Genomic DNA, 25,347 nt, shown 5'->3' on the forward strand with positions numbered 1-25,347 from the left:
TTTGAGAGCGTACTTTAGGAGTAAGCAAATCCTCTCTCTTCATGGATTTGACCTCACGTTGTGCTTTGTCTAAGAGTCTGCTGCTGTAGCCTCTAGCCAAAAACCGGTTGCGAATTAACGCACATTCCGTGTTAAAATCCTTGTTTAGAGAGCAGTTGCGTCTGGCACGTACGAATTCCCCGTTAGGGATATTTTGTGAAACCGATTACTTGTGGCAGCTGCACGCATGTAGTACTGCATTAACTGATGTAGACTTGCGATAGGTCTTGGTAACAAATTCATTGTCAGAGATGCTGATCGAAAAGTCCAAGAAATCAATGTTAGTGAAGCTGGAGGTGTGGGTAAATTTAATACCCCATGTGTTGGAATTTAAATATGACACAAAATCATGGAGAGAATCACAAGAGCCTGTGCAAATCAGAAACACATCATCTGTATATCTTTTCCATGTATGAATATATGGTAAGAACAAAACATTAGTAAAGGCAAACATTTGCTCATAGTGATGCATAAATATGTTTGCTAGTGCTGGGGCATAGCTGGCTCCCATTGCTATGCCTATCAGTTGTCTGTAGTAAGTATTATTGAACAAGACCACATTGTTAGAGAGTGCAGATAATAAAAGTTCTTTGACCAATTCTATATGCTCAGAAAAGGAGGCCAAATGTTCTCAAAAGATAAAATCAACACTGGCGATCGCCCTTTGGTGGTTAATCGAAGTGTATAGTGCCTTCACATCAAGTGTCACTAATAGCATGTTAATTAATACGGAAAGTGAATCTAAGATGTGTAGAATATGCATAGTGTCTCGAATAAAGCTTGGAATGGAGGTTACCAGAGGTGCGAGACATTCATTGATGTAGATAGAGATTGGCCTAAAAATGCCACCACCCCCACTCAGGATAGGTCTCCCTTCTGGTATATTAACAAAGTATTTGTGTATCTTAGGTAAGAAGTAGGCTGTGGGCATAACTGGGCCATCTACAATGAGAAATTGTTTCTCAACATCCGTTAGCAAGCCTTTGTTGTGCCATCTGGACACAAGAGAGTTGACTGTTACTCGTAATTGATTTGTGGGATTGGATGCCAAAACCTCATAGCACCCTGGGGAGTTCAAATGTTCTAGGCCCATGGTAATGTAGTCGTCCTTATTCATAAGCACCACATTGCCACCTTTATCTGCCTCTTTGATAATAAAATTTTCATTTGCTGCTAAATTGCGAAGGGCTGTTTGTTCACGAGATGATAAATTACGTTTACCCTTATGCTTATTTTTTATTTGGTCTTGTAATTTGTGAATATCATTAGTGACTGCTTGGTCAAAAGTATCTATTAGATTGTCATTAGGAAATGTAGGCACAAATTTGGATTTGGTTGACAACTCTTTTATTTTCAAGTTTTGCTGCTGTATATTGAGATCATGTAACAAATCCATTACATTAACCGAAGGGTCAGAATCACATTCATCAAGAGACATGAGCACATGTGTATTCAACATTGTTTGCAATGTAACGTCTGAAAGAGAAGGCGGTTGTGATTTGGATTTAAAGTACTTTACTTAGGTGGCGAAGTATTTTTTTAATTTGATTTTTCGAATGAATTTGAACAAATCAATCTGTATCTGTACATATTTGTTAGAATCTGTAGGTGCGAACGAAAGTCCCTTATTCAGGAGCGAGCGTTCATCTTGCGAGAGAGGATAGGTACTCAAGTTATGTATCAGACCTATCTTATCTGATTCCTCAGAGTTTGTTGATAGGACGCCCGGGTCACTCTGCGTTGTGGTAGGGGGGGTGCGTTTGCGCTGATGGTGTTGGCCACCCCTTGTGCCCCGAAGCTTGGGTATGGGTTGTAATATTTGTGACTGGTGGTAACTGGAATCGTACTTTTTTCATGGCTGTTAGGGAGGCCTGGCAGTTGCCTTTCTTGTATCTTCGAATCTGCTCTAAAAAAGGATTCGGTTGAATATCAAGGGCACTGTTGCCTGGCAAGGTCTCAGAGTCATCAGAGGAATGCAACTCGTTATTGATAGAGGCAGTAGTAAAGTCTCCGTCTGAATCAGGTTTGTCTACGTCGCTATCGACTTCTGAACTTGCAGGTGTAGATACTATACTGCTGGACCGTGATCGGGAAACTTCATCGTATTTGGGCTGATACGTATAAACTCTATTATCACGGTAGTCTTTATCGTCTCATGAGAATTTACGCGATTTACGAAGTTTGACCTCATCCTGATATCTACGTAGACTAGTATAGAGGGTTTTGTAATTTTTGTCAATGGTGGCGCTGGGTGCATTAAAAAGACCAATTTCTTCTTTGAGTACATCAATTTGAGTGAGAATAAGGTTATGTTCTCTGCTTGCATGTTCAACCAATAATTTGAGCATGTTATTTGAACTAGCCGATAAATTGGCTTCCCAATCTGTGGCTAGATCGTTGTCAGCGGGATCTTCAAAATCAGGCAAAATTAGTATATGGAGGACACAGGGAATTTTGTTTTCTTTTAAGTAATGGGTGAGGGTTGTTTTTTCTCAGAATTTGTTGATTTATCTGATACTGAGACGTTCTAGTTGTATAAATTTGGATCTGAGATCTTCCGACTTTGATGTCAATCTTTTAAATGCATTCAGGGTAGATCCCTTGGGAGCAAATAAAGCTTTAATATCATCCTCTCTGGTCAGTATATATTCTGCTGCTGAAGCCATTATAGGCAAGTGATTTTATTTCAGAAGAAAGAGGGTCGGCTGCTGTGCCTCTGGGTCCCAAGGGTAATAAGTAAACAAAGTTGGCAAACAAGGACGGCGAGACTCAGCGCAAGGACCTGAATTATAAAGAGTGGTGTGAGGAGCGCCGCGGGTGAGTGTGGGTGTGGGGACTTGCCAAGTCCTCCACCAATAAGACAGAACCAAGTTGTTTTTACAGACACACTGCGCACATACACAATATAAATTACAGTTGGTGTATGTTTATTTCCCAAGAAGGTAGCCTGACACGTGTTTCGAGCACTTGCTCTTCTACTGAGGCTACAGGTTAATGTACATGCAGAATAGGCCAGTACATAGAATTACAGAGTAATGTATTATACATGGAAACAACCCAAGCAACAAAGCAAAGAGAATGGCAAGGATATTTTGTGAAACCGATTTCTTGTGGCAGCTGCTCGCATGTAGTACTGCATTAACTGATGTGGATTTGCGATAGGTCTTGGTAACATTTGTGTTATTCTTGTTTTTTTCTCCTCATTCCTTTTCTGTGTGCCATTTTAATTGCCATTTTCTGAATAATTTTGTGTTCTTCTTTTCCTACATGCACTGGCATACTCTATTTGGTAATCGAATTATCTTCCCATGTCCTTGATTACTTCTTTGTGTTTAATATGATTGCTTTTGGTCTCAAATGCCTGATGTGCAATTGTATGGTGAACTTGCCACTCTCTTTTTGCTTTGTTGCTTGGGTTGTTTCCATGTATAATACATTACTCTGTAATTCTATGTACTGGCCTATTCTGCATGTATACATTAACCTGTAGCCTCAGAAGAAGAGCAAGTGCTCGAAACACGTGTCAGGCTACCTTCTTGGGAAATAAACATACACCAACTGTAATTCATATTCTGTGTGCGCGCAGTGTGTCTGTAAAAACAACTTGGCTATGTAATGTTATGTTATTTGGCATTTGTTTAGCGCCTTATATACCTCTGGTATGACCTCAAAGCGCTGTGGGTTGAATGCCCTTGCGGACCGTAGTCTAGGTCAGTGGCGAGAGTATGGTAGTAAATAGTGCTGTATGTGTGCAGCCAGTGTGGTTTACGTGGTGTGTAGCTGCATTCTAAAGCTAGCCCAGGTGCAGTGATTGTGTGAGATCAGTAAAATGTGTGCGGCTATGTGTGTATTAATGACAACCTTGGATGATGGCTGACCCGCAGGGCGCCTCCCCCTCACGAGGGGCTGTTTGTAAAATAAAGAGCTTTTTCTTTTAGATGACAAAAGAATAAAAAGATGTCTTAAAAAAACTGTATTCTGAATTTGATGTGTGTGCGTACTGAGTCAAACACTGCATTTTTTTTAAAGGGCGACATCTGTGGAAAACATGTCTTCAAAATGTTGGGAATGCTAACATTAAGGTAGAAACAATCTGTCCAAATTAAGTATTAACCTAACAAAAAACATATCATCACACTACACATTAAACCTTAACTCACACTGTATCACTGTTTCACAACACTCACGATAAATATTAGGTCATATATATGTTAACATCTCAGTAAAAGTTAAAATGTTTCTATGATAGAATTAAACACATTGTTGAAAGCATTACACCATAGTAAAACCTATGAGTCATTGACTTTCTGAACATTCTTTGATATGATATGATTTATAGTGTTAAATATCCAGAAGTTTCTAAGTGCGGACCCGGGAATCGAATCTGTGGTGCTCGTGTCGTCTTGCTTCCAAGGCGATCACGTTGCCGCTGAGCTATCCTCCCTATGACAAACAACGTTTGACTCGTTTGACACATCATGTAAAAAAATCAAAAAAAATGTGCCCCTGGAAAGTTTGTTTTAAATTCGTCCATTTGTCCAAAAGTTGTAAAGTGTGAGAACATTTTTGTTTTTTTGTTTTGGTTTTGCAATGATGTTTCCCACAAATGCACATCCGAAACCCCTAGACAGGTTTGCTTTACATTTCCAGGGGGGTACGAAGCAGGGGAGTCAAGTATTATGTTGGTTTGGAGGAAATCCGTCTAGTAGTTTTTGTAAATATTAGGCAGAGAGCAGGATTCCCTGGTACTAAAATCTTGTATGTGTCTACAATGGTGCATTGCATCAACTGAGACTCTTCAGAATTCAAAAGCCACCCTTGTTTATGCCAAATCAAGGCATCCTTCAGAGAATTCTCAAGAGTACGCAACACTATAAATTGCTTACAATTCTATGAAGGTATTAAGGGATGTGAGGTGGGTAAAACAATATGAAATGGGAAGTTCGAAAATGTGTGGGGGATTGCGAAAGTATTTCTTTTCATTCATGACTGTATTTTTGCAGGGATTGGTGACGTATTCACAAGAAATTGGTTTACTGTTTGAAGTGCGGCACAGGATATAGGAGCATGTTTAAAATTATATTAGGAGGGGGTAAAAGAGTATTCTGCCTTCAGGGCAGGTTTGTAGAGGGGGGAACAGTAGCATTTGGTACGTTTGAGAGTTTATCAGGGGCTTGAAGTAATATTTTTGCATTCATTTTCGTCTTATCGCCAGTATCACTGACATATTCGTGAGAAACTGCGACATTGGCACACAAGCAGTTTGACCTGTTTTCATTGTTCGCGACATGAATTCTCAACATAACTGGAAAATATTGTGTTCTCTCTGGAGGAAATCACACGAGAACGGGAGTGCGGGATCCGGGAAAAAGTCCTTCCCTAAATCTCTGCTAAAACAGGCCAAATATAGAGCCTCATTCCGAGTATGGCGACGCAGGGAAAAATGGTGGTAATGTAGTAGTAACTCTGTTACCACTGCATTACCGCCACATTACTGCACCGTCGTACTACAACTTTGGTGGTAAGGTGGAGGATTTTCCTGCAGCAAAATGTTGGTGGTAAATCCTCCAACTTACCATCAAAAAACGACAAAACCTATCTATCGACTCCAACAAATGGGGACTTACACTGCCAACCACCACTTGTAATCCACTGGTAAATCCACGGGACCAATTGGGAGTAATGGTAATTCTGTTTAGTGATATTTCCACGGTTTTACCACCCGTATTACCGTCAAACTTGTATTGAGTCCCATATTATGCACCCTCGCCCCAGCCTCTTGTTATTGTGCGCATCATTGCCCTGGACCCTCAGTTCCACGCGCATCCTCACACTGGTACCCCATTCATTTTGTAACTTACAGGCTCCTTAACTGTATTTTGTTTCCTTTTTTGCTCTTTTAACTGCACGCAACTGTAATTTTTTCATGCGTCATGGTAGGAATTGTCCCTTATTATCAGGGGTGATTGTTTTAGAGTCTTCCTCATCAGTTTCCACGCTCACACCCTCCCACCTTAACAGCCCAACAGCCAGTCACACTTCCGCACACATTTCAGGCACGCGCGCCATGCGCGTGGCCGGCCCCTGGTAGAAGTAGGGAATGCGGGCACGTCCCTTAACGGCCTACATTCCCTCTTACCTCTGTGGACCTCGACTACCAAAGTAATTTAATCACACACCTTGGACTGCTCTTTGTTGCTCCATCAACGTTTAGTAGTGAGTGGGTTGGGCATAGTTGTGTAGTGGGTTGGGCTCTAATGTGGGCTGGGCTCTAATGTGAAGTGCTGTGGGAGGACACAGACAAAGGGCTCAATTAGTTGAATGACGTTTACAGAGGTAAAAAGATGTCCAAGAGGCGTTTCGCCTCGGAAGAAAAAGGCGCTCTTTCTCTCCTCCACGGCCACTTTAGAAATGCTGAACAGGGGCAGAGTTCTCGGCCCAACAGCCAGTTACACTTCCGCACACACTTCATGCCCCATGATCAGAAAGTAGCCAGCGACCATGACCGCAGGCCCTATAATGACTGCATTGTGGCTAGATGCCTTCGGCCTCATAGTGGTGGGAAACCCCATTGTGCATCACTGATAACAGTGAATATGACGTCGTTTATCATATGAAAAGAAAAGCTTCAGTATGAGATATAGCAAAAAAACACTTAAAAATTCAGTTAAAAGACTTAGTTGAGGGAAAGTTACGTTAAATCATTCAATGCAGCAGCACCCTTAGAATTCAGTACAAGAGCTTTAGTCGAAGTGATGCTGAGGTGCTGGTGATGACCAGTAATGATAGCTGTCAGGTCAAAAGTGTGGACCTGTTTCATAAGTGATGTCATATGTGATGCTATCAGTTATTACATCTGTGACGTCATCAGTGTGCTCAGAGGCTGCGCAACTGGCGCGTAGTTTCCAGCAGATGCCCTATTTACAGGGTTTCGTTGCATTAAACTGTCACCATAACACACTTCAAATCAGGGGCGTTGCTAGGGGGGGGCTAAGGGGGCTATAGCCCCTGATCTTTTGGTTGTAGCCCCGGATAGAATCTCAGGAGCTACAGCCAAAAGACTAGCTAGCCCCCAGTCCCAACAGTTCTGACATCAGCTTAGCCCCGGGTCTTTTCCAGACCTAGCAACTCCCCTGCTTCAAATAAAGTTTTTTCACTGAATATATATGCATTTATAATAATACAGGGTTGGGGAAAAAACAGCCTTATAATTGCAGTTAAGTTGGACTCTCCACTGATGAAACCCATTCTGCGATGGTTATTGCTTTGGCGCGGTGCAACACATTTTCACAAAATGTCCCCAAAAATGTACTGTATATAGACTCGACTCTGCATTGTTTTGTAACATGTTGTGATTTCTGGGGGAGATAAAGTAATGGGGTAGTCCTAAAACAGATGTTTTCCATGTCATTTCTTAAAGGGCAAACTGTGCTCTCACCAGCTGTCCAAACTGCTGGGAGGATTTGCATCAAGATTTCCTGAGGGCTAGGCACCTGGTCCCAAAAACGCTCTATAGATTGTTTGATGGAAATCCATCCACTGTTTTGCTTTAAAATTTGCCAAAAGTGGGTAAAATCCTGTTAGCAATATCAATTTTCCCAAATTACCTTTTGCCTGAAATGATTGTGGAACCTCGTGGTATTTTCACGTCTTGATCAGCGGGCTTGTGTCTGCAGACTTAAAACCAGTCTGTGAATGTTAGCAAGGATCAGCCATTTTGCTTATGTGAAAAACAGGTGATCAGAATGATTTGGGGCCCAGAGCATTTTTTCAAACACGCCGCCATTGTTATTTGCAGACGTTTGCGGGGGTCCATTGGATCCTGCACCACACATTCTTTTGAAAGGGTCCTATTGCAGAGCTGCTGGACAGCCCCCGATCATAGTCAAGGTCACACGAGTCCCAGAGTGGTGTCATTTGCCCCAGAAATAGCAAAAAGGGGAGTTTTTCCCTTGGGGCCTGTGGACCCATTCAGCAGGCTACCAGCAGCTAGCTAGACCTGTGAACCTGCGGATCGGAAATGGATACTACGAGGACATGCATCGGGCAATGTAGCCACAGGCATGAGCAGAGGCCATGCCCAGTGGTGACTCTGGATGGGTGACCGGGTCCGCATGAGAGCCTAACATGGCTATGGTGGGAGCTTGGCGCCACTGCACAAGGACACAGGACACAACTAGAGTCCAATGTGGGTATATGACTGGGTCGGTGGGGCTAGTGGTTGTCCGCAGACCTACCATAGGTCCTAATGCTGCTCTGGATGAAGTTGGCGTTGTTCACGGCTGCGGGCAATGTCCAGTGGGCACTTCGAGTGGCTTGGCGGTGTCCGGGCCATGAATGAGGTGTGACATGTGATGAATGTTTAATGTGCAAAATGAAGGTGTTGAAAAGGTCTGGCGCTTTTCGATAGACCCCAAAAAATTGATTTGAGACAAATATCTCAAAATGACCCACTTTTCACGTTTTTTCGCACACACCCATACATGAGTACTATAATGAGTGGTGTAGGGTGAGTCAAAAAAGTATGTGTATTGTGGTGGACTATTTATTTATCAGTGTTTGTGGTAACCTTACCTCCATTTCAAAAACTTAGTTCAAATAATATATATTTATATTCGGATGCTTTATTGCGGAACGTCTATTTGATTCGCTCCCCGATGACACACTTCACATCTGTGTGCAGGGCGGCAGCTGTATCGTGCGGAGGGGAGCCTTTCTTTGCTCGCAGTACTGCGCCATCTTCCCGCTTTTATCGCGCACGCCTCAGAAGAGGTTTTGGCGCGCTGCCACTCTCGTGTTTTCGTCCTGTTTTGTGAGGTCGCCTAGCAACATTCCTTTGAAGCGGAAAGAAAGGGGAAACTATCTCCATTTTGAGGGGCGGAGGGAGGAATACAGGGACAAAGAAATATAACTGCTTCTATGAAACATCCATGTCAGAAATGTGAGGAAATACTATGTCAACAAATTCCTCCAGAAAAAGTCACGTGGGAGATATGCCCCAGCCACATATCATTGCCTACGATTATTTACCCACTGGCCCAGATATTATCCATCCATGGAATAAGTTGATCTCAGAAATATCCCAAAACCTCCTGCAGAGCAGATCATCCTTTACAACATAACCACTCCCTTTTACACAAAATGTAAATATTTACATTGCGCGCCCACTGGTAAAGCACTACAAGCGACAGGGCCAGCCTTGCCTACGATAGGGAAACAATATTTGCCACCCTTCCCAACTCGTCACAGACAAACATTCTCCTTTATAATTTCATTTAATTTTTATTTTTGTATTTGTAGAGCGCACTACAGCCCACAGGCATCGAGGCGCTATGAGGAAGCGTAAGCAGGCTTGATTTTTTCATGTTATGCTATTGTACTTGTACAGCGCACGGAGGGTCCTGAGGCATACGGGCCCTAAACTGTAAAGTAGATGGTCAAACACGGCAATAAAGGACAAATAAATGAGGGGAAGCCAGAGGCGCTAACCAACTCCACTCACAAGTAGTAATCTACACAGAAAGGAGTTGAGCTTCTTTCTGAACAGTTCCAATGATTTCATTTCTCTGGGATCCAGTGGAAGAGCGTTCCAGGCTCTAGGCGCCGCCGCAAAGAAGGCGCCTTTGCTGGCCTGAGTACGCTTAGCTCTAGGCACCACCAATAAGTTGGTGTCATTGGATCTGAGTGCTCTCAGCACAGGTGTTTCCCTTAGTGTTTCTGCCGGGTACTGTAGGCTGATCCCTAACCAGGCATTCGTATGTCATTAGCAATAGACGATGCTCGATTCTGGCATCACTGAAGTTTTATTCTTGTCTCTGATACATGATCTCTTCTTTTCAGACCTGCTATTACTTTCCCTGTGCAATTTTGTATTACTTGGAATCTAGCACAGTGGCCTTTGCATATGCCGACCAAAAAACTACTGTAATAGTCGATTTTTGTACTGATAATAGCCCTGGCTGCGGTCTCACAACTTTTTTTTTGTGAGGTGAGGTCTGATCTGTGATAGTAGCTTTACATAGTACACTGACACAAGCCTATTAACCTGGGCACACATATTGAGGTTTTCCTAAAGTTTTAACTTTCTGTTTAGAGACGAGCCTGCATTCTGCCACCTGTAAGTGCAGATACTGCGGGCTAAGCTTTTGCACTCTATTTTCTGTTCCCAACACCACCAATTCCGTTTGTTCATCATTTACGGATAAGCCACTTTTAACCATCCAGGTTTGGATCATACCTTAGACTTCATTAATGTGCTAGCATCCTCCTCGTACAATCTAGATAGGGGAATAAAGCATTGCGTGCCATCTGCATACTTGGTCAAGCGTATTCCCATTTCTTCAAGCATCTGAAAAAGTGGGACAGTGAAATTATTATACAGAGACGGCGAGAGGCACGCACCTTGTGGGACTCCATATTGTAAATGAGCTGGACTTGCTTCTGCAGTGTCACTACAGACCCTTATCAATCTGTTTTCCAGAAAAGACTAACCCCACGCTGCCGCACTGTCCAAAAACGCCACCACTTCCTTTAATCTCTCGATCAGTAACGAGTGGTCTACCAAATCGAACGCGGTGCACAGGTCCGGCAGCATGAGGGGTACTGTGTGCCCTTTGTCGATTACTGGGAGCATGCTGGATTTAAGATCTAGCAAAGCTGTTTCTGTACCATAACCTCGTCTGATGCCCGATTGCCAATTGTTTAGAATGTTATGGTTCGCCAGGTTTTCTAAGATCGGCTTATAAGCCACTCGATCAAGTATTTGTACGCAAGAATGGAGTGTTAGTGATTGGCCTATAATTGGATGGCATCAGAAAGTAGAGTCCTGATTTTTTTGGTTCCATGTAATAATGTCCCCACAAAAATATCGCAATGCAAAAATATGGCCGAAAAATGGCCGTTTTTTGTGGGGACATTATTGCATGGCTTCCCCAATCCCCATATATATGGTCACCCATATAATATCGCCACAACCTTTTCCCGGCGATATTATGTACGGCGGCCATATATATGGGGATAATATTACCAGATACCATTTTTTTTAAAGTGGGGTAATTCAAGTGTTTTTTTAATTCACCTGCCACGTGATTTTCTTTAAGGGATGCATTCACAAACTTTGTAAGAATCCCTGTCAGGGTGGGTATGCAGGCTTTAACTGTAATTACAGGACAGATGTCTCCTTTGCAATTGGTAGGTTTGAGTTTACTAATGTTATCTGTCCTCTTTGCTTTATTAACCGATCTAAAGTTGAATTGTCTACCTGTATCACCATGCAAGATCTTGCTTGTCTCATGTGCGTTACTTTCTACCTCCTCTCCTGGATCAAGAGCAATTCTTTTATTGTTTATGTTGTGGTTGATCTGGTCCAGCTTGTCCAGCATTGCCTTTTGGGTAGACATGCACCAGGCATCATCTGTTTTGAGGCTTTCCTGTTTATTAAGACAGGGGTTTTCCAACTCCTTCAAGATCTTGAATAGTTCTTGTGCGTCATGCTCTGTGTTGGCTATCCTAGGGTCATAAATCATGTTTCATGCTTCGATAATGGCTAATTTATATCCCTTCACTGCAAAGTTGTAGGCTTCTTTATCTTTGTTAGTTCCTGTATATTTCCAGTTATAAACACACTTTTTTTTAAGTAGCTTCAGCTTTTGTAACTCAGGTGAGAACCATGCCTTCACTTTTTTACAAGGCAGCATCCTTGTCTTAAGCGGGACAGTAGAATTAGCTGCTTTAGCGAATGTTCCTTAGCAAGCCTTTGCAATCTCATCTGCAGTCTCTAGGTTGATAGTATCTCTGGTTAGGGGGACACTCCATACTTCCATTGCCTGTGGTGAAAGCTTACGTACATTCCTAGAAGTGATCCAGGTTTTTTCCAAATCAATGTCCATTATCCTCTTTGAGAATGACATATCAAAGTGGACAAAGAAATGGTCCGAGCAGGGGCATGGGGAGTCCTCCAATCCTTTGGCAGAGTGATCAGTGTCTTCACCGAGCCATAAGTTGAAATCTCCCAGAAGAACAACTTCAGCTGTCATTTTTAATAGGGGTAGCATCATGTTACCCAATTGAGTAGGAAAGTATGGCATTGGTGTGGGAGGTCGATATACCAAAATAAATGTGAATGCTGTATTAGCGTCTGTACAGACTTTTATGTGTAGCGTTTCATAACTCTCTGCACCCAGTATGTCCACATCCCATACTTATAGGTCTGTTCTAAATATAACAGCGACTCCTCCCCTTTACCATCTGTCTGTCCATGCATTTATCACAAACATCTGAGCAACTCTTTATAGCAACATAACACATTTAAGAAATAAGCCCCGAGCCGCGGGGTCATTACCGAGTCAGGTAATGCCCGGGGCCCATAGTTATAGAAGAAAGAAAATACCTGAATCCCCGGCGGGGAACGATGGCAGCCTCCAGCCGTGTGGAGGCTCGGAGTGGAGATTGCCCCATTTCGAGCCTCATCATTGACCGAGGGACTGCCACGCCCCCCGCCGCAAACAAAGGATAGGAATCCCGGCCGAGGGATTCCCGGTCGGGTAAATCCCCGGCGAGGGCCCCTCAGACTGCTTGTTACATTCTGATTGACCCTCGCCGGGTACTAGTATGATTTATACAACATTGCCTCCCCTATGCTGCCTGTTGTACAAGGAAATAACCAAAAACTGAAGTTTATGTGAAGACTAAAGACTGCAAGGCACATTAACTATAAAAGAAAATTGCAAAGATGTTCCCAAAAGTGAGGACACATGCAGATGAGCATGGCTCAACACTTTCATCTGAACTACCCCTACAGAATTTAGAGGCAGAGAATCGGTCTTCCCCTTGAGGCAAGTTGTGCATGGGGGTGCCACTTCCACAGGGATCCTTAGCCTTTTAAATATTGTCACATGGTTCACCTGCGGCCAAGAAGGATGCCAATATCATTTTCTTAAGTTCAATACCGTCTTTATGGCAATAAATACAAAATGGTGCCAGTTAAAAATAGAAAGAAAACCTTCTCCTGAATATAGTCTGGCCTCTTCCTCCTGAGACCTCCTACAGGGGCCGTACCAGTCTCCCAGCCAGAGTCACAGGTCTTCCTGGCCGCTGTATTGTCCATCTCGTCCTTACAGATACAAAGGGGTTCTTTCACTCCTTTCTATGGGGATATGCAGGCTTTCAGATTTCCTGAAATCTTCTTCTGTTGTGGGCTTCCCACAGTCCCTCACCCGTAAGATTTACTCGGGTGTGTAGTCTTGCCCGAAGGTGGGTCAAGGGAAGTGGTCTGTAGGAAGCACAAAAGAGAAGTATCTTAGCTTTTGCCATGTCTGTGTTGCCTCCTCCTTCTGTCCTTGCCTCTCTGATCTCAAAATGGCCTCCCTAGTCCACTCTTGTTCCTCCTCCCACCAACTGGCTCTGCCTAGGCCCTCCCTGCCCGGATGGAACGTTCCTACTGTCTCCTGGGGAAACTTCTCTAGGCTTTCTCCTCAGTTCCCCCTTCATCACCTGATGTTCCTGCTCATCTAGAGGTGGGCGAGCTCGGGCTGGCCTGAGTTCCACCTAGGGCTCTGGTCTGACCCCCCCTCTCGGGCCAGTGTCTGCCCAAAGCAGGAGCCGGCCATGAGCCCCGCCCGGTGCTCGGCCACTCCTTCGATTAAAAAAAAAAAGACACGCTTGCGTCTGCCTGTATTCTGTTCGCCTGACGGCCGGCATACTAACTGAGCATAAGGAAATCCTGCGCTGCTCTCTTTATGAAGCTCCTGTGCTCATTGAGCATACCAGACTATGGGCCTCATCAGGAGTCTGGTGGTATCCTGGCGGTAATACGGCTGGGTTACCGCCAGAGCAAATAGCGTTACCGCTACTCGGTCCGGCGCTATTAGCACCAGATCACAAGTAGCGGTTGGCCAGTTATTGCTCATTCCCCAAATTGCACCAAAAACGGGCGCTAAGAGGACATTTTTACCTCCAGCTTTTGGTAAAACTCCAACTTACCTCCCAACTCGAGATTTGGCCAGCCCTTGCTTGCGGCTGTAATAGCTTTACCGCCGCATTTAAGGGCTAACGCCCACCTCGTGATGAGGCCCAATGGCTATATGATGCTAAGTGTACATATTTGAATCTGGCACTGTCACCAGTTGTGAATTAAAGTATCAGAAGCTACTGTGAAAACAGGGCACGACTCAACCTGAAAAAAAGGTTTCAAAACTTGATAGAATGGAATCTGTCCATGCTGGGCCAAGTGGACTTAATGGAATCTGGGCCATCTGCATTAACTGTGTATTATGGCATCTGACAGTGCCGTGCCAATGGGGCATAATGGCACCTGCTACTGTTATGCTCTCTCTTGATAACAGAATGTGTGCTCGCTGTGCTAATCGAGATGATTGGAATCTGGCGTTGATGTCCCACTCTTAAGTGCGATGCTCTAATCTGACCATGCAATGCTAATAGGTCATAGTGGAGTATGCCACCGTTTTGCCAAATTGACATAATGCAATATGACACTATTGCTGCCGTGCCCAATGGCAGCTGGTACAGTTGTGCTAAATAAGCATAATGCCACCTTCGCTACTATGCTAACTCAGCATACCCTTGACTAGGGTGGTTATGGGGGAGTTTTACAAAAAGGTAACCATAAGATAGTAGGTAGGTTGCCAACACAACGTCCAGCAGAGGGCGCCATGTTAACCCTAAAAACATTCAATTGGGCAATTGGAAAGGATTGGTTTCAAAATGGCACTATACCCCAGCATAGACCCCTGACCCAGCACTGCAGCGTGTTTAGGACTGGTGCAAGCACCTGTGGTGGCAGTATCTGGCAAAGATCAGAGTAGCAGTTCATATAATAATAATAATATTTCGCATGTATATAGCGCTACGAACCCTAAGGCAATTGAGCGCTGCTTATTATTTCCCACGGAGTTGCAGAGGTTGGCAGAATCTGCACAGATGTCAAAGCGAGAACTCTACTCGCTGTGCTATCTGACCGGCAGATGATGTCACTTCCTGGCTGAACCCTATACAAGGCCTGTACAAACCACAACATCTCTTTATGTGTCTAGACTTGCTATGCAATCCTGGCATAGGCAAGTATATATTGTTGCAGACCTCCCACATGCCTATAATTAATAGTTCTATCACTTGCTTTGCAATCATCCAACGGCAAACTATCACCGTGCATTCGGGTCTAACCAATTTCTGGAGGATTTGCAAGCAATGCAATGGTGCCATCGAGGGGCAGCAAACAATATTCATTGAGGGCAAAGAACGAATGTAGCATTTCAATGACAGCACTCCGAGGAACAGTCCGGCGTGACTTCTGATCCCTAAGGGTTCAACGTCAGTAACATGGCAGAATTTTTGGTGGAGCACAACAGAACCTCTTTTGCATGCGCAAATAGATCCTCTTGGGCTTCTAAGAGCTGTAATGGCAGGGATCCTTAGTCGCTAGTCCCAGTGCTGGAACTCAGCTAGATATTCCTGGATCCGTGATCCAGCAAAAAAGCTGTCTCCAAGGATAAACCCCAAAGCTCTTGCTCTGGTGGACACTGCAGGCAACAAGTAGTGTCTCCCTGACTTTTCTAAACAGTGGTGACGATAGGATATGAACCCAAGTCATTAGACCCATGGGTGCAGCACTTACCCGCAAGAGTATGTGCAGGTGTGGTCATGGTGCTTGTGAAATTGCTCACTGGGATTGTACTGTATAAAATGCAGCTTCTTCTCTTCAATATTATAGGAAATGCTCCTCTGCTGGATTATTTTGCAGGTGTTCATGATTAATCTTCAGAGTGGCTAAAATATTTATGAGAGGAGGTGAGAACAATCACCCTCTTTCCCCTCGACCCAAAGTCCCTAGCCCCCACGTAGCCCCCCCAAGCCCCTCCCCGGGGATCCCGCAGTACATGATTTCCACTGCCCAGTCTAGTGGTGCTCAAATGATCGACCTTGAGAAGAGGGCAGGAATCTCTAAACCCTGCAGGGAATTATCCAGGTGGCATCCAAGCTTTGCCGCAGGTTCATTATCCCGCGGAGCCCTCTTAACAGCTAGCGATATGACGCTACTGCCAGGGTTCGACAAGCTACCACATTCCATGAATTGCAGACGTATAACATATTGGACCCCCACAAGCCCCCCGCCCTGCATGCCACCCATGTATGCCACAATGCATGTGCAATCTCCCTCTAGTTACCTTCCCAACGACTGGCAGCTCCTGGACCTATGGCCCATGCATAAGAAGGTGTTGGACAGTCATGCAGCCCCTTTGTAGTGTAACAAAAGAACGTATGTGATCATTTATTTATTTATTGGACATTTGTATGGCGCCTATACACAGGTGTGTCCAGGCGATAATTACTTGTAAGTGTCTTTCGACCCAACTGACAAATGCATAATGCCTTACCATTGCTCCATGGTATTATTGATGGTTTGTCATCACCTTTTTTGACCCTGAATACAGCCACCCCCTCGTTTTGTGCCGTCATTTCCCGTGCTCGGCCCGTGGTGGGCCCCAACAGCCAGGCCTGACCCCCAGGCTTGGCGCTGGCTCGGCCCTACCCGTGAAATCTCTGCCCCCCCACCTCTATTCTCACCCCCTGCTGTACCTTCTTTGCATCCTGTTGTCACCCTGTCCCTCTCCTATCATACAGTCATCACTTGGTCTGCTCTGCCTCACCACCAGCTGTTGCCACTTCGAAACTGTATTCAATACCACCTTCACCAGTTAACATTTAAACCTCGACCACCTCTACATTACTCTCAGCCGCTGTGTCTCTTGTATCTTCCAGTTTCTGATATTACATTCCCCTCTTCCCCCTTGGTTGTCGCCACCTTCTCTTCTATCCTCATTATAATCACCTCTGCCAGGCTTTCCTTCTGATGTTAACATCTCCTCCAGCACCATCTCTCCTTCTGATGTTACCATCTCCTCCTCCAGCACCATCTCTCCTTCTGATGTTATCACCTCCTCCAGCACCATCTCTCCTTCTGATGTTAACACCTCCTCCAGCACCATCTCTCCTTCTGATGTTACCATCTCCTCCTCCAGCACCATCTCTCCTTCTGATGTTAACACCTCCTCCAGCACCATCTCTCCTTCTGATGTTACCATCTCCTCCTCCAGCACCATCTCTCCTTCTGATGTTAACACCTCCTCCAGCACCATCTCTCCTTCTGATGTTACCATCTCCTCCTCCAGCACCATCTCTCCTTCTGATGTTATCACCTCCTCCAGCACCATCTCTCCTTCTGATGTCACTACTTCCTCCAGCACCATCTCTCCACCTGATGTTACCATCTCCTCCTCTAGCACCATCTCTCCTTTTGCTGTTACCATCTCCTCCTCCAGCACCATCTCTCCTTCTGATGTTATCACCTCCTCCAGCACCATCTCTCCTTCTGATGTCACCACTTCCTCCAGCACCATCTCTCCACCTGATGTTACCATCTCCTCCTCTAGCACCATGTCTCCTTTTGCTGTTACCATCTCCTCCTCCAGCACCATCTCTCCTTCTGATGTTATCACCTCCTCCAGCACCATCTCTCCTTCTGATGTCACTATTTCCTCCAGCACCATCTCTCCACCTGATGTTACCATCTCCTCCTCTAGCACCATCTCTCCTTCTGATGTTACCATCTCCTCCTCCAACACCATCTCTCCTTCTGATGTTATCACCTCCTCCAGCACCATCTCTCCTTCTGATGTCACCACTTCCTCCAGCACCATCTCTCCTTCTGATGTTATCATCTCATCCTTCGACCTCTCTCCTTCTGTTACTGGCTCCCCTTTCTCTCTCTCTCTCTCTCGCGCTCTCTCGCTCTCTCGCTCTCTCTCTCGCTCTCTCTCTCTCTCTCTCTCCTTCTGATGTTAACACCTCATCCTTCCCCCTCTTGGCTCTCACCGCCTCCTCCTGCTCTCCATTGCTTCCACCTCGCAAATTCCTCTACCTCTTCGGATTCGACCACTTCTCCAACCACCGCCAAACTCAAGTCTCCTGCCCCTTCTCTCACATTTGTCAACTTGAGCCTCTAAGTGTTACACTCTCTTCTGTTGTCCCATTGGGTGGGACTCATAATAAGGTTTGCACCTGTGTTCCGTAATTGGAACAGGGCTGTGATTGATTGGTGTTCAGGAGTACACCTAAGGCTATTTGGGTTAGGGGGCCGGACCAAGCATTTAAGTGGGCTTTCCGCCATCTTGGAGTTTACTCTCCCCTCCCTAGCGCTCTCCGGTGCTGCCTGTGTGGATCCTAGGTCTCCTGTTCATCCAGTGTGTGTATTAAATGCTGAGGAAACACTCAGTAAGGTGTTTAAACTCCTTGTTTATAAAGAAACTGTATGCATGCAGTGAAATTACAACATTGTATGCTCAGTAAGCGAATGCTTTGCCCAGAGACAATGCTTTGGTATCTTCGCTTCCCTCAAGAGATATTCCACAGTTGGACAATGTGTGATTCTGCAACACTGTACCCGCTGGACTCCCTGGTCCACCACCCGTCCCTTTCAAGCTATGGAATGACTTTGCTGATGTTGCAGACCTATTTTTCACAATATTATAATCCTTGCTATCAATGCTTGGTGAATAACATTGTTATGTTATGTTATGTTATGTTATGTTATGTTACAAAGATGTATAAAGCCCAAACAAACACCAAGGGCATCTTGGCGCTACAAGAGCCAGCTGAACAGACTAACCAAGGCTTGACAGAGCATAAAAAGAGAAAGGTTTTCAAAGATTTTGTAAACAAAGGGAAGAGAATTCCAAAGCTTGGCTGCAGCTACTGAGAAGCCCGACCGCCTACACGAGAAAGTCTGAAACGCAGTGTTTGAATAAGAAGAGAGCTCCTAGGAACATAGTCTAGTTAAAGGGACATGAGCAGGTTCCAGCTTTTAGACTATGGGTCTGCCTAGAGAAAGCTTTGGGCGCTCTTAGTTGGGAGGGAGTGCAATTCAGCTGCTCCACATGGTCATCGTAGGAGTCTGGTGAGGGTCACGTCTGTCAACCCTACCTGCCCCAACTCACTGATGGTGTGAGGGGGTTCACGCCCCCAGGAATGGCCAGCAATGTGATTTCTTACAGCCATGTGATGGGGCCCGAGGGAGGTGGCCAGGAGAGCCCCTGCATACTGCCCGGAGGGGGTTGGGGGGGCAACAAGATTTGGATACTGTAAAGCACCACTCTAGCCATTTACCATTCGGAATGGATCATTAAGGGCAGGCCGATCAATTAGGATCCTTCCTATGTAGGCAATTATTGCCAATACTCAGTCATGGTTCCAAGCACACTGATTCTCCCTACTCAGTATCCACAGCAAGTGCTTGGCCATTGGTTGATATCACCTCTCGGCACCTGTGCCCGTTCAGCCATTTCCTGCCCACGCCCTCAGAGCCCCATTTGCCTTCCAGGGATTTCTCCCTCCCCCTCGTGTCCCAAACGGCTCCTATGCAGTCTTGCCTTTCAGTTAGCTTTACCTGTTTTCTCATTGGGGGAAGTGTTATATGCACAAACAGTTCCCCCTTATGTGAACACGATAAGCCAGATCATATGGGCCGGGGGCTGCTTCTATGGACTTTCGATGTTGATGACCCTCTGTTTTTATTTTTGGGACTGGTCTTATGCCTTTGTCTGTATTCAGATTTCTTTTTTGCTGCATCCATGTTTTGCTGCATCCATGTTTTGCTGCATCCATGTTTTGCTGCATACTTGCGCATGTTTCGTTGCGGGTTCATTTTTTTTATAGCACTTAGGAAACTTTTCTGTGATTGGTGCAAAATGAACTTAATTTAATTTTTTTCAATGGCTTTAGTGCCGGTGGTTGAGGACATTAGTGGGGCTTGACTCCCCCGAATGCTGTTAAAGTCCTTTCTTCACGGGGGACTGCGAACTTGGGTTGCAGGCAATTACCCACAGCTGGTACTGGTACCCACGGCACTTATGGTAAATTAGCACCCACTTACGAGCTTTGGGTGTGTCTCCACCAATTAGCGTCAAAGGATTGTGAACTGCAAATCCATTGAAGCTCCTGGAGCGTATACACCCAATGACATCCTTGGATCCTAGACGCTGTGGCCACCTCTCTGGTAATCCTCTTTATCGAGAAGGTCTTCACACTATCTCTCTTGCCTTCAGACCCAACTGAGCCCGCCTCAGCATCTCTCTGACACTCGTTCTACTCTGCCTGCTGACTGTGTGCTCGTTTTCCCCTTGACAAGGGAAATGAGAAATATGTGTGCTATGTCGAGTTTATATAATGCCATGTCCAGTTCTTTATTCCCTTGCCTTGTTTTCTTTCCACGTTCTGTATTCCGTTCTGTTCTGGTGTTCTGGACTTGTTGTTCTTTCGTTGTCGGTTGGTGGTCGAGGCCACAGCTGAAGTTTGAAAACCCATCTTGGCCTCATTTTATCACTGGCGACGAGGACGTCCCTGAAGGGGGCGGACACAGCTCACAGAGGACCCCCTTCCTGTACAGGCGCCAGTGTGTGCGCTTCGTGCTGCGAGGCACACCAACGGCATGGACAGCAAAAAAGGTGGCAAGGGCGTATCGGAATCTCAAGAGACACAAGCACATCAACACAGCCCCCGAAAGTTCACCACTGGTTACTTGTGGAGAAAATAATGTAGTTCTGGGCTCACCACTACTCCTTTTGGGGCAGGGGCACTACCTGCCTGCAAAATCAGGCAGCTCACCAAACTGCTACCTGGCATCTAAGCCCAAGCCCTGCCTTCCTAATGCCCACAAGAGGTTCAGAGAGAGCAACAGGAAGAAGTGCACTTGTCTCCACACTGTGAAACAATGTAGACCCTTCCTGGCGATCACACAAAAACATCTGCAGTCTAGTCTGCCTGCCCCCTTTAAACGGCGATAGCCCTCATAATCTAAAACAATGCAATACCATTCCTCTGACTACGAACAAGCACTACTCAGTTGGAAGGATTTGTGTGATGGGCACCAGGGACGTCATTTCACCAAATTGCCCAGGGTAGCGGAAGTGACATCACACGACCCTTGACCCCTGCTGACATCACAAGAAGTGATGTCATTTGACCCCACTCAAAGTGATATTGTGGGAAGCGATGGAACACGACCTTTCACCCGTTGACAAAACAGGAAGTTGCATCACATGGCATTGTAAACTACGAAAAATATGGTTGTGATATCACTATAATGTGATGTACATTTCATACAAAAATGGATTGCCATATATGTATCGTTAATATCAGTGTGTATAGGTCCATATTCCCGAATTACTGTGAATGCAAGCAGACGTCCAAGGCCAAATGATAATGGTGTGTTATTATATAGCACTTACACTTAAGCGCTTTATATAGAAAAAATATATACCCAATATCACCCAACCTGTGTTGGTACTCATTTATCGACCTCAGAAGGATGAAAGGATGAGTTGAGGCATTTAAGAACAGACTAAATCAGTGACTCAACCCCTTGAAGTGTGCCTGATAAACCTTTGATGAGTCCAGCAATTATTGTATAGAATTATAGAAAGACACATTATTTGGTATTCCTATTCTTTCTTATTTAGGGTCAGTGCTGACAGTGTTAGACTGTGACACTCCTGTTCTTATTTTTCTTATTTTTTTAAGGGGCCTGAACAATAAAGTCAGCCACTCCAGAAGTAAAGAGCCACATGGTGCTGGCCATAGAAGTTGCAAGGGAGACCACAAAGGTCGCAAGGGAAATTTTTGCGACCTCTGGCGACCCCCAAATGAAGTCCCTGATGGGCACATGGTTTGAGATTGTAAGATCGGTAAGTTTGTGCTACACAAAGGTTTTCACTAACTAGATCAGGATGATATTGGACAGGCATACATTTTACAAGGCGCATTAAGGGGTCATTTTAAATGCTGTGGAGAGCATAAGCAAGGTGTAAAAGCCAGGCGTTAGCCATTTACACCTTCATTTTACACTCTATGGGATTTTCGTGCCCTTCGAACATTTACTAGGGACAGAGAGCGGAGTTTGCAGCTCTGCTTTGCCTTCTTCATCCGGTTTGGAAGAGCGCCCGGATTTGCCTCTGCATGAAAATAACCAGTGGATTCCTCAGGAAAAGGCAGCGCATTTGCACCTGTCAGTTATCAGGAAGATTCCAGAGGAATCCATTACGCAACGTCACCCGCAAATTATAATTTGAGACAGCGGTTTATTTGTTTACAAAATGGACCAAAAAAGTGAAGACTTAAGGCTTTTCTCCCTCCTGATTAGCTGTTCATAATTGCACTCTGCAAATGATAGAAATGCGAATGCCGGCAATCCAACGGAATGTAAGTGCTAATGTTGGCGGTTCCCTGCATGCAATTTGCATTTCTTGGATAATGGACCCCCCCACCCCTCCCACCCTCCACCCATTCTACTAATTTCCCCATCAGCTGCAATACCATAGAGTGGTACGACGTCCTTTCATCGCCTGCTGTTTCATCGCCAGGCTTTTAAACGTGCACATTCCATCGAATGTGCACATTGAATTTTTTAGGGGGGGTGTGGGAAAGGGCAAATAAGGGTTTGGGCGGGTGGGCCATAGTAAAAAATAATTGTGGGTGGGGGGTTTAGGGGGTCCCCCTCCAAAAAAAACCGAAAAAAACCGATGAGCACATTTGATGGAACGTGTACGTTTAAAAGCCTGCTGATGTAAAAGCAGGCGATGAAATCACACGGAACCCATAGAGTTCCGCCATTTTTAGACACGAGTCCAGCAAAGGCCAAATAGGAGCCAATAGCCCAGTGTAGCCCCATCCTCCCGCTGGTGCCCTATTAGCTGCCCCCCTCCCCACACTCCCTCCCCGGCCCCAAAAGCTGCCTCCACTTCTGGTTTTTCAGTCTCCCTTCCGCCACTCCCTATGGCCAGATTTGAATTTTTACACATCCCATTGCAGTGCTGTTATCCACCTTGAAATATACACGACAGAAACATTCAACCCGTCTTCTTACTTCCATTGTATTTTCGTCGGAGCAGTCATTTTTTCGGAGCATTGTAAACATGGACGCATTTCAACATCCAAAATAATTGGAATGATTGTATGCAAACGCCATTAAAAAAAGTGAACTGAATTGCTCTATACAAAACCACTTAGTGGGCAGTTGTGTGTGCTGTGGAGTTGTGCATAATTTGCTAACTTAAAACTTGTCACTCGTTCCTCAGTGCTGGTTAGATTCCCTTTAAACTCAATAACCATCAGCAAAAAGGAAGAGGGGGTTGAGAGCAGAAGGAGATGACAAGAGGAGTGAGAAATGGAAAATAGGGGCGGGAGTGCGTGTCAGAGAAGATTAAAGAAAGGGGGTGTGGTATGGGGATTAAGGCGGCAGCCGGGGAGGTGTCCAAAAAGGGGGGGAGAAGGAGAACGTCGAGGACGGAGAGAGGGCTTTGGGAGAGATGGCGTGGGGAAAGGAAAGGAAGAGACACGAGGAGGCCAGTGACACAGTGACATTCAGTTGTCAGAGCCTGAGGGCCAGCGAGGCAAAACATGTTCACCGCATATAACGCGGCCCATAACTCTGATCCGCTGGTAACCAGTCTGACATAAGCTCTGCAACAAACATGTTGTCAAACTGCCTTCCGTGCATAGATGTGGAAGCTGTTAAGCAAGATGGCTCCCAAGCGAGAGAGGGTGATTTCCTTTCAAATCAAGGCACGCGATTTCTTTTTGTTTTGCCAAAACCGCCCTGAACGCGAGTCTGAAGTATTGTCATGCAGATCAGCTTGTGGTTCTGCAGTATAAACGCTGTGCTGTGCCAGTCATCCGATTTGGACAGGCACTCTTCTGCCACCTCTCGATATGTCTGGGGAATAGCAGGAGGCACAGTTGGCCAATTGTGATTGGTTGAAAGGGTACGTCTGAGTAAATTGACAGTTTTGCAGGTTGTGCGACATAAGTACTTGGAGGTATTTGCTCTTCTAGTTGTTCCATTCCCTTGCACTGGTCGGATCTGAATGTCCCCCCAGCCCGTGAAGATCAGATGTCTCTTTGCTTTCCCTTGCCTTGAAGTGAGTGCGCATGCGCACACAGTTGACACCTTATGTCAGAGAAATAAATAAGTTCCCGGCAACAAATCGTGGGTGAGGCATTGATCCAGTGTTAAGACTGACAGAAATGACAGGGAGAAGGGCATTCGCTCTTTTAATGAGATGTGCAGCAGATGCAAATATGGATGTCCATGAATAAATCGAAAACGAAATGTCTGAGAGAGAAAAAAATGAAAGTCCTACACGTGTTGTGTATTGAGTACACAAGGGACGCATGCGCGAGCCTCCACGGAGTTCGCGCATGCGCGTTTAAGCAATAAAGGCGGTGCCCGGCAGTTCGCGCCGGAGACCGGGGCCATCACACGTCTCCGGCGTGTGTTCTGTGTATGCATGGGCGCGTGTGTGTATGCCTGTGTAACGGCCGACGGCCGGCCCCCGAACACACAAAACTGGCGACCAAGGCGGGATCGGAGCTGTCTTCCCGTTTCCGACGACATCAGTGAAACGGAATACAACTCCGCAGTCGCGGACCCGTCCTAACAGCCGGCGGCCATTTTGAGTGCTCGTTCACTACAACACACGCAGTGGTTGCGGCCCGTTTTGGGTGCTCGTGCGCCATCTGCCCGTTACAAGCAGCTGCAACAATTTTTGGACACTCCACAGCCCAGCTGGTGCAGGGCTGTGACACAGGAAGTGGCAGAAGAGCCAGTAGGAAGACTCTGCCACAGTTGGGAGCCGTATCACCCATCAACTTGCCAAGAAAATACTGTGAGTACCTATTGTGATGGGTGAAGAAACAGATGATGAGGGCGCCGCTGCCCCAATACCACGCAGAGTGCGCACCACTCTGGCTCCCATGCCTGAATTCGATACCACGGGGCCCCCATCGAAACTTGGCCCAAAATGGCTCATATGGGTCAAAAGACTGGAAATGATGTTCAGAGCCTCGGGGGAGACAGAGGACGAGGCAAAGATCGCCATCATGATGTACTCCGCAGGCACTGAAGTCCAGAAAATATATGACTCCCTCAATATTCCAGTGGCAACATATGACGCTGTCAAACAAGCACTTCGGGATCACTTCCTACCGTTAGCGAATGTTGACTTCGACAGGTTCGTCATGGGGGCAGAAAAACAACGGAGCGAAGAGCCACTGGACCAGTTTTGTGCCCGTTTGAGACACCTAGCAAGCTCCTGCAGGTGGGTCAACGAAGAGGAAATGGTCCGTAACCAATTGCTGCAAGGATGCTGCTCAGGAAAACTCAGGAGGCAAGTCCTGAGGGAACCAGGGCTGACTCTCCGGCAAATCCTAGACATGGGAAGAGCGTATGAACTGGCGGAG

The 25,347-nt window shown here is 45.7% G+C and overlaps 2 protein-coding genes across 2 annotated transcripts in view; both read right to left on the minus strand.

The window, feature by feature from the left end:
• Positions 1-25,347, minus strand: part of SORBS3 (sorbin and SH3 domain containing 3) — a 683,012-nt gene that overhangs the window by 611,332 nt on the left and 46,333 nt on the right. The window lies entirely within an intron of this gene.
• On the minus strand, positions 16,776-17,774 carry LOC138492845 (uro-adherence factor A-like). The gene has a single exon (XM_069620183.1). The coding sequence runs from the start codon at positions 17,772-17,774 to the stop codon at positions 16,776-16,778; it is 999 nt and encodes a 332-aa protein (XP_069476284.1).

This window comes from Ambystoma mexicanum, chromosome 10 (assembly GCF_040938575.1).
Source record: "Ambystoma mexicanum isolate Mex_15411 chromosome 10, UKY_AmexF1_1, whole genome shotgun sequence".
In the NCBI taxonomy this organism is placed as follows: domain Eukaryota; kingdom Metazoa; phylum Chordata; class Amphibia; order Caudata; family Ambystomatidae; genus Ambystoma; species Ambystoma mexicanum.